We start from the raw sequence: 15,050 nt of genomic DNA, 5'->3' as shown, positions 1-15,050 counted from the left end.
AGGAGATATTTAGCAGAATGTTCAAGCTGCTGCTTTCCCCCCCATTCGAATGCATATGATAGACAGCAGCTGGAATTACAACACATTCTTTCAATTAAAATCCTGATAGTTTCTAAATAAAACATTGGTTATTCGAACATTTGAGAACGTTTTTATCTTTTTTCTTAAGATTGTTTTAAAGACGTTTCGGTCTCAGTTCCTCAAAACAATATTCTTAAAATTTATTTGGGGTTACTCCACCCCAAAATGAAAATGTTGTCATTAATCACTTACCCCCATGTCGTCCATCTTCAAACACAATTGAAGACATTTTGGATGAAAACCGGGAGGCTTGAGACTGTCCCATTGACTGCCAAGTAAGTTACACGGTCAAGAAAAGAATGCCTCCCGGTTTTCATCCAAAATATCTTAAACCATGATCTGAAGATGAACAAAGCTTTTACGGGTAAGTGATTGACAAAAATTGAACATTCTTCAAAATGTCTTAATTCACATTTCAAGAACTGAAGAGTCACACAGGTTAGGAACACCAAGAAAATCATAACAGAAATGTTGTTTTTTTTTTGGGGGGGGGGGGCTATCCCTTTGATGACACACACACACACACACACACACACACAGCTGCACTATCAATCAGCAAAACAGTAAGGACACCAAACTGGGACAGAAGAGCGTAAAGAAGAAAAAGAAAAAGAGAATATCTCGACTCCAACAAAAGTTTTTAGCAGCTTGTCAAGATGTGATTTGTGACCAGCCCACACCCCTTAAACTAAAGTGTTGAAGAGCACAGCTTGTGGTAACACTTCTTTTTGAAAGGCACTACATACTGACCTCATGTAACATCAACATTTACAGACAAAATTAGCATACACTGTACATTAATAGCACTAATATACAGCGACTGAAAATATAGTTTTGAATTGAACTATATGGTTAAGTTGCGTAGATCAGTTGACGCAATGCCTTTCAGCTAAAGTGCTACAATAATCAGGCATGTTGTTCAGAAGAGGGCCCCCATGCAGGCACCTTCACCCAGAAAGGGCTGCGGGGAAGCATCTGTCACACATACACACCCTCAGGGTTCAGGCCGGACACCAGGGGGCGCTGCAGGCTGCGCGGGTGACCCAGGAACTGCTTGACAGAGGGCCATGGGGGCGAATCTGTGGGAAACAACATAAGTTCATGTAAACACAAATATCTGTACTAGCCATATAATAAGCTTACAGTATTTTTCAGTATGCAATGTGTATGCATGAAATAAAATGCAGTATACACCAGAAATCACTACAAGGTATATTGTATCCCACAATGCAATGCACTTTCTATTTCCAGTGTAAGAAATGAGCTGAGATGTTTAGCATCTCTTTTTTTACATAAGACATACAGTATTAAAGGGATAGTTCACGCAAAAATTACAATTATATCATTAATTACGAACACTCGTGTCGTTCCGAACCTGTAAGACACTTTCGTTCATCTCCAAACACACATTAAGATATTTTACTACTATAAACGTAGTAGGTATTAAGGGTTTGGAACAACATGAGGATTAATAATTAATGACAGAATTTTCATTTTTGGGTGAACTATCCCTTTGACACTAAATTGAAATGTAAACAAATTCACGACGACTGGATGATGTTTTCTAAATAAATATGCATAAACAAAAAAAAACAAAAAAATGCGACAATCTATCATTGTATGGATACTGGCAGTATATACAGAGTACTGACTACTACTTAAAAATAGCATGTGAAACATTGTGTGTTATGAGAGTATAAACATTTAAAACCGTAGTATGCTACAATGTCACTTCATCTCTTAACGTTAAATGTTTCAAGCATCATCCAGTTATCAGGTGATTATGGTTTCATTTTTAGTATTTTAATATTGTGCAGGTTATACTGTAATACTAGAAATAGTAAGAGTAAGGTAGCATGCTTTTTAAAGTCTACCATTGTAAACCTGCATGATCATATGTTTGCAGTTCATTTTTGTACATCAAAAATGGAGGGTCAAGTCTAGCAGATTGCATTATGGGATACAGTATTCCACTGAGTGCATTCTGTATAATGCATATTATAACAACTGTAGTAAATAATTTGGTTATTTGAAGTGTACTGAAAATGTGTGCGTATGTGTGCATAAACACTATGGTACTACACAAAATGAAACTAGTATGCAGTACACAGTATGCTAGTATTCCATTATTAATTTATTTTTCTCTACTCCGTTAGGTATATGTACCTGCAGTAGATTTTGTGTGTGTGTGTGTGTGTGTGTGTGTAGGCCATACCACTGTATTTGTGTGTGTCGTGCTGTTGTTGAGTCAGGTCCAGTTGTTCTGGGTGTTCACTGAGGTCTGTGTGGGCTTGAGTATGAGTCGGCAGGGCTCCAGCCTGCTTGATAAACTGTTGTAAATTGCACTGTCTCAGCTCTTTATTCAACTCCTCCACTTCCTCCTGCTTAGCCTACACACAGAGAGAACAGACACTCACAAACAGCCTGCTTACTACAATAAAATACTATTTTTATATTATGAATACGAATGATTAAACATTATCATATTTTTTATATTGTAGTATATGGCCGACAACTTACTGTTGTATACATTTTAGAATATATTTTTATTTATACATTTTAGCCACAATGCTGTGATTAGTACCTTTAAACACTCCCTGTAAGCCCTTGAATTGTGTGTGTTGTCTGAATACAAAATAACCAACTATTTCTTCTTCAACTATTTATCTTTGTTTTCTTCTTTGTTGTAATTCTATCAGTCGTCACAAGGTGGTCATGTTTTAACAACTACAACAACAGCCAAGGCAGCAAGTCTGCCCTGCGGCACTGATTACAGTAATCTTAGGATTTGTTCTATGATATGGGTACCTTTGACACTTTTCTGGTTGTAGGTTTCATTTGTTTTAACAAGACAAGTCAATGGTAACCACAAGGAATGTGACTCAAGTAATCACCATTTGAAAACTACGATAATTCACAATGCTCTGCTGAAGAATGAAGATCAACCTAATTTGCATGCATGACTTGTCTAAACGGAGTAGATTATGATTATGTAAGACCCGATTAGTCATGGTTGATTTCCTTGCTAGCTGGAAGAACACATAAAGGAAGACTTTTGAGTGGCACTGTGGTATAAAATAGTATAGAACAATTTCACAGACTTGCAAGTCTTTGATTTAAGTCACTGGAAATCTGAAATATTGAAATGCTCGTATAAACTAAGGCTGGTGCATAATTATGTACCGTTTGAAATTCATGCATGCCCAGCAGGAAAAGAAACTCGGTCAATGGGTATACATCTTTATTTTGTCCTTTCAAGGCATAAAATGCACAGGAAATAAAATAAATCTTTGCAAATAAAAATATTTGTTTCTGTGCACAGAGAAGGCAGAATTCACAGTTCTGAGTGTGAAATAATTTTAAAAGATGGGTTCCTTTGTTTGCTTCCAAATTTTTTAGTTCATTGATCATGCACCTCCACAGAGGGGACCGTAATACCCTCCTGCATTTGCAGCCAACAGCTACAAGCCTCTCTCCAGGGCCACGCCCTCTCTGCTTACCTTCAGCAGAGTCTCCGCCCTCCCCAAAGCCTTCTCAAGCTCTAAAAGCTCCGCCTTCAATTCCTCCCCTTGCTTTTGTCGACTTTGAAGATCTGCCTCAACTGCCCCTAAAGAGTCTTTTGAATCGGACTGGGCGGGCAAGTCCACCTGTAGCATTTCTCTCTGAATGTCCTCCTCAAGCTGCATGGCGCGAGTGCTGAATTCGTGCAACTTTTGTCCGCAATCATCCAGTTTAGCATGTAGCTCTCCTATCCACCGCTTCATCCCACGCTCCCTTTCGGTCTCTATCCTTAGTTCCTCCTCCCAGAACTCCTCGTCCACCAACTCCTGCTGGTTCCTCCACAGGGTCTTCTCCAAAACTTCCATCTCTGCCTGCAGGGATGACTCTTCAGCAGACGACTCTTCCCAAGTCTTGCATTCCTTGTCCACAGCCAACAAATGGGACTCGAGGGCACGTAGCTGCTCCCGCTGCTGGAGAACATGCTGGAGCACCTCCTCTTTAGATGGCCCCTGAAGATACTGGGTGTGTGGATCTGGGAACGCCCTCCGTTCAGGAGAGGGTTTTTTACGAGAGTCCTTAGTTTTCACATGGGGAGAACTGGAGGGGCCCAAGTTGAAGGTAAAAGATTTCTTCGGCAAACCCCGTTTGAGTTCTGATGTGGACGGCTTGGAGTGAGGGAGGGTGTGGTTGTGCAGACTTTGCTCTTCACTGCTACTGGGACCGGTCCGCCGCAGGAAGAACTGCACCTCGCTGCTGTGTTGGCCCAGTTTGGCCAGGGACTCCAGTGGGCGCTCATTGGCCAGTAATTGGCGCTCGGTGTCCCTCAGTTTCTGAATGAGAACATAACGACCCGTCTGGCCTGAAGAGAACACAGGGGTAGTTAAAGTCAAAAATGTGTTGAACATTATTTGTATTCTTATTACATGGACAATCCCCTTGGATCTAGGGGAACTGTCCTAGGGTTACTTCAAGTGTCTTACTGAAGGCCATTATGGCAAGGGATCATGGACCACCACTTTGTGGGCCTCTAAACTACAACCTACTGGTTACTAGCCCAGCTCTTTAAACATCTAACCCAAGGTTCCTAAAGTCTGAGGTTTGAGGGCCACTGCCTTGCAGAGTTTAACTTTGAACCCTTATCAAGCTTACGTACCTGTAATTTATTAGTAACTGTGAAGAACATAAGACTGCTTGGTTTTTATTTAGGTTTAGAATTAAGTATTATGCCATTTTGAATACTGCCTTTCATGCAGTGTGTAATGTAGCTGTATGTGAAAGCAAACGATCTGCAAAGTTAAAAGGGAAATCAACTTAGTCTCACAAAAGAAAGAATCAACTCCAAAAAGCGTAAATGAGTCATTAGTAATTCGAATCCCATTTCTGTGATGACTACAAGTCATAATGTGTGCCTATGTTCTACGCTGGCCGGCCACAAAAAAAAACTTGACCCAACCTCGATCTCATAATTTAAATAATGACTGCTTCTCTAATCTTGGGGAGTTTATTGCGAGATTCACTTGAAAAATGGCTCAGAACCCAGTTTATTTGAACCAACTGAATCGCAATCTGTATGAAAAATAATAGATGTTTATATTTTATTTTGAGCATTTTGAGCGTTCACGCGGTGTACACAGTAGACCAATCACAACAGACAGGGCCATCTGACCAATCAGAGAAGAGCTGGCTCACAGAAAGAAGAGGTTTAGAACGACTGAATCTTAGAACTGCTTCAAATGAATCATTTGAGAATCATTGGAGAATTATGTGAAATTAAATGCATATTTTGATAAAACAAACGTGTTCTTTAATCTTGCATGCAAACCTATATTTGGAGACTCTTATTAGAAACCTTAAAAATTGCATAATAGGGGCACTTTATACTCTGCAAAGTGGTGTCCCTCCAGGATCGGATTTGAAAAACCCTTGTTTAACCTCACCCCCTAAAGTTCCTTCTCAGAGGTTCTTACCAATGGCTTGGGCGAGTGCAATGACTACATCCTGACATGATGTCTCTTCTGACAAGCCGCAAACCACTCGTACAACTCCATCCACCCAAACTTTCAGCTCCATCAGAGACACTGAACACAGATCAGCTCACATCAGCAATGCATGGTAACGTCTGGATTCTGAAAAGAAAAAGCAGCAGTGGTGACAAGTTAATGCAAATATGTCTGAGAACAATCAAAAACTCACCATCATTTTCAGTTATACTAACATGTCTGATTCTAAATGTGATCATACAAGTCTACAAGATGCAATATAGTGGCTGAAGACATCCATGACAGACAATTGTTAACCAAACATTTCGCAGGAATCCCCAGTCCCAACTTTAAATACTCAAGTAGGGCTGTGGGATTAATCGAAATCGTCATAAAATAAAGTTTTTTTTATTTTGACTTATGTCGGTTCTAGAGATATGTTAAAACTTAAAACTTTTTTGATAAAGCTCTCATTGGTTTTCTTTTGGAAATAGGTTTCAAATTCATATTGAATTCATTTATGACTGTAAAGCAGGTCTATGTGTGTCAAAATCGTGATTAAAATTGAAATCGGTAAATTGATAAAAGAAATCGCGATCTTTTTTTTTTTTTGTCCATATCGCACAGCCCTATACTTAAGAATAGGCGGTGTGTGTGTAAGGCTTGGCCACTGTGTCTTGGGGTAAAAATGCCACTAAAATTGTGCCCCTGCACAAACAAATTAAATCTATTATGTCCGTTGCAAAGAAAATGTGTAAATAAATAGAAAGTGTTGACTGTGCATTAAATTAAGATTTGCTCATGTTCGGCCATATTTAATTTTAGGTGTTTTTATAGTGTTGCGCATTTTAACCAATCACACACAATTCTGCTGAGTTTAGGAATGCAGTGGCCAATCAGAGGTGTTCTGATGAGTCACCGCTGAAACTCATCAGCTTTGTTGAATGCACACACGTTCGATGACTGAATTCCAGGAATTCTCTCATCATAAACAAAGCGCAGATGCACATACAATGTAAGTAAGGGATTCATTTCAGTGTAAACAGCTTCAGTGATTATAACGGTGGTTGTGCTTTTGAAGAGTGCGATAGATCAAAAATAGTGATAATGTGATTTCTGTACATAATATATTCACAGTTTGAATAAACGTCGGAAGGAAACATTATATAATTATTGATTTCTAATGTTTTAATTAAATTGTAATCACATTAAATAAAAACTCATTCCCATTAAACTTTTTTTTTGCCTACATGATCCCTGTGTCTGGTTCTTGCATAAAAAGACAGATTTATGATGTTTATAGATTTGGCTGCTATTAGCCTTACCCTAGTGTTGGTTCACCCTCCCCTATGTACTCAAGTACTTAGTTAAATTCACCTATGGAGTTGATTTGAGAACTTGAGTAGAAAAAAAATGATCAAACTGCCCATCTGAACACATCATATAAGGTCCAAAATACATCCATGAAGAAAACTGCCATATTGTACTGGAGTTGTTTTTACCTGATTGCTCAAACCCTGCAGGATTTCCAGCCATGAGACATGAAATTGTGACTGAACATCAGCACCAGTGGGAAAGCAAATTTCAAGAGTTATTATTAGCAGAACGGTTGATGGACTCAATGCTCTGTGCCAATTAAATGCACTGCTGGCTCTCTTCAAAGGCATCTTGGCAGATGAATGCTTAGGGGAACAGACAGGCAGAATGTAGTTGTTCAGAGACGGCATGTTCTTGCGTGTGTGTCTGACTCCAGCAGGAACAGATGGCACTGCTAAGGTAAGATGTAATATCCGTACGTTTCAGCCATGCAGATACTCAATGAACCGCTGTTTGTGAGATTAATATCAATGAAACACGTTGGTTCTGTGCACTTTGACTGCTGTATATTACACCCTTTGTGAGGAAATTCTATGGTAAAGTCTACCGCATTAACTAATGAAAACATTTAATCGCAGCACTAAGCTACTAAGCGGACCATTTAGCAGCTGCCAAAAACCCAGTGATGGATGTCCTATCTTCAGGCCTTAAAGTCGTGCGTAAAAGAAAATGAAGAAAATTTAAGTCAAAGGAGCAAGAACCAAGAACACGCCAGAGTCATTTAAGGAATGCATTTTCATAGGAATAATGCCACAATAGCATTCGTTTCCTTTATAAGTTGGATAATGGATCCGTTGATATCCGTTAACTTCCATCTCTCACATACAATCAGTTGCACATGTCCAGACCCACTGCTTCAGATATGCAGACCCACCCCAGAGTCAGACACATCTGTAACTTCCCTGTCTCCTCCCTTCTGAGTGCGTCCTCCAAAAGCTATGATTACTGGAATTATCCCATTCCTCTCTCTCATCATCCTCTTTATGTTTTGCGGGCTGTTGAGAAAAACGTCCTGAGGAGCAAGCACACTGTGCAGGCATGGTGCGCTCTCTTAACAGTATTATCAGATGCTTTTAGCCAGCTGTTCTTATTGAAACCAATGCTGTGCGCTCTATTATCGTTCTAGGGATGTGCACGGATAGTCGAACATTCGAATATTCGTTCTGCTCTAATTATTCGATAAATAAAAATGATATTCGAATTTCGCAAAAAAAAAAAAAAAATAGTTCACAATAAAACCTAATTTGGTCACTTTTTGTGATTCTCCACGGCATATTTGAAGGTGTATGCAAGCAAAAAATAATTAATGAATGATTAAGGGGCCATTCACATATCGCGCCTAATAAGGTGTGGAAAAGGCTATGCGCGGCGCTTTCTTCTTCTTTCCAAAGCGCTCGGGCAGAAGCGCTCCTGAGGCGACGCGTTCTCTCCATGAAGACGCGGAAATTTCAGCAAAGGATAAATGGATTTGCAGCACAAAAAAAATCGCTTTCAGTAGCTCTGCTACTAAATTTATTTCAAAATGGCAATCCATATACAGCTATGATCAGCTGTTCCTTCATCTTGGATGAGCTTTCAACGTTGTTAAGGGAAAGGATGAAGCTGAATGTTTAGTTCTTGTCACATGACCTGCGGTGCGCTCGCGGCATTCTGAAAGTTGAGATGTTTTTAACGATGCTGTTCGGACGCGCCTGGAAAAAACGGGACCGCGTCACACCGCGTGCGCATCGCGACCGCGTCGCTTCCATTATGAGCGCGCATACCGCGCGCCTACATTGGAAATAACGAACTTGAGCATGCAAAAGACGCGATATGTGAACGCCCCCTAAAAGAACTGCGGTCTTCTAGTACTTCAAATATGCAGTGGAGAATCACAGAAAGTGACCAAATTCAAGAACATTGTTGCGGCATCTCTCAAGCAACGAATAAACACCGCTAACTTGGAGAATACAATGAAAACTCCTCTTCTCGCGTCTGCCCTAGACCCTCGGCACAAACATCTCAGGTTTCTCGATGAAAACATGAGAGAAGTAAGAAAAAAAACCTTTTTTGAACATTATCAGAACATTTTCCTTGATGCGAGGGGTGCGGATGCAGTCGCCACGATGAAGAAGATGCAATGCCCACTCGTCCGAAAAGGCTGAGCCAGTTCTCCAGCGATGATTACAGAGAGTCCAGCCGAGACGAGTGGGAACAGTTCTTGCTGGAGCCATGTATTCCACCAGATGAGGATCCCATTCAGTGGTGAAACGAAAACACGAAGCGCTTCACAAAACGTATTCGCTTAGCACACCGTTGTGAGTCCCGCCAACGTCTGTGTCGTCAGCAGTGTTGGGAAGGTTACTTTGGAAATGTAATAGGTTACAGATTACAAGTTATCCTGTTTAAAATGTAATAGTAGTGTAACTTTTTCAATTACTTTATTAAAGTAATGTAACTAATTACTTTTGAGTACTTTTTGATTACTTTTCTAAATTTGTGAAAATTAAAGAATAATAAATAAAAGCATATACATCAACTTAAATACAGTTATCTAATAAGCATGTGACGTATTCTGTGTAATAAACTCCTGAAACATTGGTGTTTTTTTGAAATAGCTGTCTCTGTATATGATGATAGTTTTCTCAAAATAAGTAAAATGCACATGAAGTGACACAGAGCAGTTCTAGAAATTGTTTATGTGCTCGTGTACTCCTACAGTATATTGAGATGGCAGAGGTTGAAAACACTGCGAGCTTCAGTAGGCTTATGTGTAGTAAATGAAACCATGTCTTTGCCATTAATTAACAGGAGGGGCAGACTGGGAAAAAAAAATTCAAACTCATACAAACAAATTCATGGACAAAACTATTTTTTGTATGGACCTGACATAAAAAAGGTTTAAATCTTTAATTTGGGGACATGCAAAATAATTTAAAGTTCTCTCCTGAACTGCACCTTCACTTCCATTTTTCTCTTCAGTCTCTTTATTTTGCCCTGTTATCCATCTCTCTCATGACTTTAATACTCAAGATTGAACAAAACTATACTTTACAATACAATACTCTACAATACTACAATATCTTTATAGAAAAATCCTAATACTGTACACGAGTCATGTTTTTCCCTTACAAAAGTTAAACATGCTTTTATTAGCCTATACAATAACCTTGTTTTGTTTTGTTTTTTGCAAATGGATTTGTATTTATTTTTAAATAAATACATTTGTAAAATAATTTTACATTTTTGGTTATCACAGTTAAACAATAGTAACCATTTTCTCTGGATTTATAGTTAAATATTAAAATGTTAATTTTCGTAAGGGTTGTGTTGTTGTCTGTCGTAGCTCCCCCTAAACCTATAAAAAAAATCTGAATTTTTTTTTCAGCTAAATTACTACTGTAACATTGCAAAAGATAATAATGATGTCCTTTATATAGTATTTTGAGTGATGACTGATGAGCAACGTGCTGCTGCTTGATTAATTAAATAAAAAAAACAAAGACAAAAAAGCATCTTTACAGATGAAACTGACCTGAAACACTGAACAGGCGTTCTGCTTCTCTGCTCCAGCAGTCCTCCCTCCCCCCCCCCCCCCCTCCCTCCCCCTCTCCCGCCCTCCCATGTAGTTCCGCCATCTTGCAAAACTATAATAGCAGAGAGGGACAAAAAGTACTAAGCCAACGCGTTTCCACAACGCGTTTTCGGTCAGAGCCAGAAACGCAGGTGCAGAGCAGTGAGAGGCGCTTGAAACTGCACCGGCAAGTTTAAAAGTCTGGATTGCATTCTTATTATGGACCATACATATGCCGCGCCACAGGAGAAGAAAACATCGTCGCCAAAACTAAGTGCTATTAGAAGACATCCTGTCAAAGCTTTTTGGTACATATCACCTACCGTAGATGCAACACGCATTTGAAAAAGCGAGGCGCTGGAGAGCAAAATTAGTTTGAATGCAAAATACAATTTCACCACTAGATGGGAGTAATTCCTACTTACAGTCCCTTTAAATCAGGATGAGTGATTTTATTTCACGCTAACAATATATATCTTGATATAGTTGCTTTTGCTTTAAATAAAAGTTTTTATGATATAAAAATGCTTGACATCAGTTCTTGTCACCAGTGTCAATATCACAAAAAACTAATACTAGTTAGACGAAGACGAAACATCCCAGCAACCACCTAGCAACTATCCAGAACACCCTATCAGCCACATTAACTGAAACTCAAAACCACATAGCAACACTAATAACAAGAACAACAACCTTAGCAATGTACAACTTACAACTGCCTATCAAGACATAACTCCTTAGCAAAACTAACAAACGCCTAGCCTAGTAATCATCCAGATATTATTTGGATGATTACAATTCAGAAGATGAAAAAAAACTCCTAATGTGTGTAAAGCTCATTAATGATAGTTTTTGTTTTGTCTTCACAATATGGGCTAAATCGAATACATTTCTATTAGCAAACATTTTGGCATCACTCTAAAAAAATGTTGGGCTAAATACAACCCAGCGCTTGGTAAAATATGGACAAATCCAGCACTTGGGATATTTTGACCCAGCGGTTGGGTTAAACATTTAACCCAACTGTTAGTTGAAAACAACCCAATTGCTGGGTTTGTTCGTATTTTACCCAGAGCTGGGTTGTATTTAGCCCAACATTTTTTAAAGAGTAAGCAATGGCATATCTTGTCAAATGTCAGTCTGAGACATTTTACAGATCACTTGCCATAGCAAACTTACACATGTTCAATACAATACTAACCCATACAATAGGCCATTGTTCCCCATCACATGCAGTACAGACACTGTTTCTGCTGCAGCTGTTGAGGTGTACATTTCCCATGGTGCATGTCATCTTCAGCCCCCATATAGACACAACAACAGCTCTTTCTTAAAAAATACCTTAGTGAGAACACATTTGTCCTACTCTGCCACAAACACATGGCCTAACAGGTCTAATTTTCGGCAGCTTTAACAAATAAAAACATTGTAAAATCCAAGGGCAGGGTGGGACAGAGCTCTCCGTCAGCTGTAGTGTGGCTTTGATTTAATGTTTCCTCAGCAGATGATCACTAAATGAATGCGGTGCTGAGAAACCAGAGGGATTGTGTCGTGGAGTGTCCGGAGAGAATTATTACTGTCTCTACACATTATGAATCAAATGGTGATTTATTAGGATGGCATCTCTACCCCACAGCAGCAATGCATCAGCAAGATTTCTGGCTAAGGATGTTTCATGTGTAAAATAACACAAATAAAGGGTCAAACCAGGAATCTGGCCATGTCATGAAAATGGGCACTCATGGGCATGTTCCAAACATTTGACCCACGACAATGCTCTCTAGAGTATGTTACTCCCTCAACACCAACTGTAACTGACTAGCAATAACAAGTAGCTAATATTTCATAGATGTGATGTAAACTAAATGGCTAATGGCCAAATTCCTGTGTCAGGGAAATATGTCGACGATGAAAGGAGAACTGTGCTTGATAAACCATATAATTGGGGTTTTAATTGGGTTTTCATTGTAAAACCTTAAGTATACTTAAGTTTTGATACAAAAGCTTAACATATGTTGTACAATTGAATGCATAGTCTTTCAATGTATACTTAATTTGATATTGTGCACAACACATGCACGCAAGAAATTCATCCTTGCTAGTCTTTGCGCTATTTCTCTCCAGATGTCACAACAAAAAAAACATTTATTTGTACTCATTAAAATTAGAGTTGTACATATCTCGTTACCCCTTTACACAATCACTTGTCAATGCGAGCGCTTTTATTGTTATTGCATCTTTAGTAGTTTGTTGTTGTTTCATTCGTTTCTTTTTCACATGTGAAACGATGGTGGCACCAGTGCTACCATCTTGTGGACAAATGAATTAACACAAAACAATTCAAGGTGCATGTGCGAGCAAAGAATACAGGGTTGCTAAATTAGGACATTATATCAACAATGAAAGGAAAACTGATTATCAAGCCATTTAATTGGGTCTTTACAATAAAGCATGTAGTACATATATTTTTGATGCAAATGCTTAGCATATGCATAGCTGAACAGATAGATTTAATTTGATAATATGTGCAAACTGGTGCTCAAAACATGCACACTACAAAGTTTTATCCTCGTCCAGTGTTTGTGCCATTTTTCTCCAGATATTATGACAGATAAATGTATTTGTTTGAGTTTTTAAGAGTTGCATCTAACTCTTAATGCCATCACACGATCGTTCTCCAATGCTGGCGCATTTATTGTTGCATCTAAGTAGTTTGTTATTGTTCAGTCTCATCAGTTACTGTTTCGACTGAAAAAATTGTGCCGCTAGTGCTGCCACCTTGTGGAAAAACTAATTAACGCAATTAACACGACAACGTTTCATCCTTGTCCAAATATTTATCGGCAGACATTATAACCAATACATTTCTTTGTACACATTTTTAGAGTTGCGTGTGTTTTTCTTAACCCCCTCACACAATCGTTTTCTAATGCTGGCACATTTATTGTTGCATCTAAGAAATTTGTTGCAGTTCTGTCTCATCAGATTATTTTTGACTGTGAAACCTTGGGGACAAACTAATACATTTTTACAGGCCCATGTGTGAAGTTGTTTCAATAGGAAATTTATCAACATTTAAAGGAAAACTTTTCTCGTCAAGCCATTTAAAATGGATCTTTAATGTAATGCCTAGATTATACTTCAGTTTTGACATGATTACTTAGCATTAGGGATATGCCGGTATCAAATTTTCCTGTTGCGGTTAATTGATAATACTTTTAATCACAGTATACGGTATTATCACGGTATTGGAATTTTGTTTTAAAAAAAGTGGTCATAATACAGTATAACAGGTTAAATAACTTTTTCTTATAAACAAAAATAACTTAACATTTAAAACAATAAAGCAATACAGAAAAATATATAAAAGTTAAATGTTTTATACATTAAAGTGAAAAAGAACTATAAAAACAATAAGTATCACTTTACAAGAAGACCTCATTAGCTAACCTTAGTTAATGCATTAACATTCAAGGCAAGGCAAGTTTATTTATAGCACATTTCGTACACAATGGTAATTCAAAGTGCTTTACATAAAAGTAAAAAAAAAAAATGAAGAAAAATAATCACAAATAAAACAAACAATTTAACAACTTGAAAATGAAAATGATTTAAAAATTGACTTAAAATTTACTTAAAAATAGAAAATGATTTTACAAAATATAGTGTAATCAGTTTGGACATCGCATAATGCTCATTCAATAAACGCACAGCTAAACAATGAGCAATAGCTACATTTACTATAGAAGTTATTAATCTTTGTTAAAAAATACAAGTTTTAGTTCAAGTTAGCTCATTGAATAACACGGTTGCAACTTTCAATTTTAACAATGTGTTATTAAATATTGGAATACCTAAGATTAATGAATGTTCAGAATAATTTTTTCATTGGCAGTTTATGTTAACTAATGAAACCATAATGTCAAGTGTGAATGAACAATAAAATATCAGAACACTTTCAAACAATATCTAGGACATTTGTAGTCCAGATAAAAAAAAAATACAAAAAATGAATGTTTGAAGATAAAAATTAATGTTTGAAGATTAAGTCTAAATATTTTAGTAGTTGGCTCTGTAATAAACACCATAGGGAAAACCCAAAACTGAATGGTTATTTAAAATTATTTAAATATGATTTAGAAAGTAACAGCTGCTTTATTTACTGTGTTTACAGGGTATGGGCTGCATTTAGCGCCATCTGCTGTCAGAGAATGAATGTGCTTTTATCAGCTCGTGTCTCATGTGTTCCTCCATGTGCTTCTCATGCGCGCTTGTTTACATCAGAGCACATGCGCTCTTTGAAGCAGCATACAGCGATGTTGTGCATTTTAAGCAGCTGATGGGAATAATATTCTTAAACTGCATCCCAAATTCTGAATAATTTGTAATGTATATTTATTCACGGTATTTAGAAGTGCCCAAGATAACAATATCGTGCATTTTAATCACCGCAATATATCGCATTACCGAATACCGGCACAAGTCTACTTAGCATATGCATATAGTTGAGTACAGTATATCAAAGTATACTTCATTTGATAACATGCACACAATACACG

At 37.9% G+C, this 15,050-nt stretch overlaps 1 protein-coding gene across 2 annotated transcripts in view; it reads right to left on the bottom strand.

The window, feature by feature from the left end:
* Positions 1-15,050, bottom strand: part of LOC132124995 (ras association domain-containing protein 8-like) — a 41,366-nt gene that overhangs the window by 1,183 nt on the left and 25,133 nt on the right. For both annotated transcript variants that reach the window (XM_059536192.1, XM_059536190.1), the window contains exons 2-5: positions 5,550-5,708; positions 3,582-4,441; positions 2,297-2,471; positions 1,074-1,160 (exon numbers count right to left, since the gene is read on the bottom strand). In XM_059536192.1, coding sequence (XP_059392175.1) covers positions 1,074-1,160; positions 2,297-2,471; positions 3,582-4,441; positions 5,550-5,652 — 1,225 coding nt within the window. In that variant the 5' untranslated portion in view covers positions 5,653-5,708. The remainder of the gene's footprint in view (positions 1-1,073; positions 1,161-2,296; positions 2,472-3,581; positions 4,442-5,549; positions 5,709-15,050) is intronic.

The sequence above is a fragment of the Carassius carassius genome, chromosome 43 (assembly GCF_963082965.1).
Source record: "Carassius carassius chromosome 43, fCarCar2.1, whole genome shotgun sequence".
Classification (NCBI taxonomy): Eukaryota; Metazoa; Chordata; class Actinopteri; order Cypriniformes; family Cyprinidae; genus Carassius; species Carassius carassius.
This window is presented reverse-complemented; position numbering and strand designations above follow the sequence as displayed.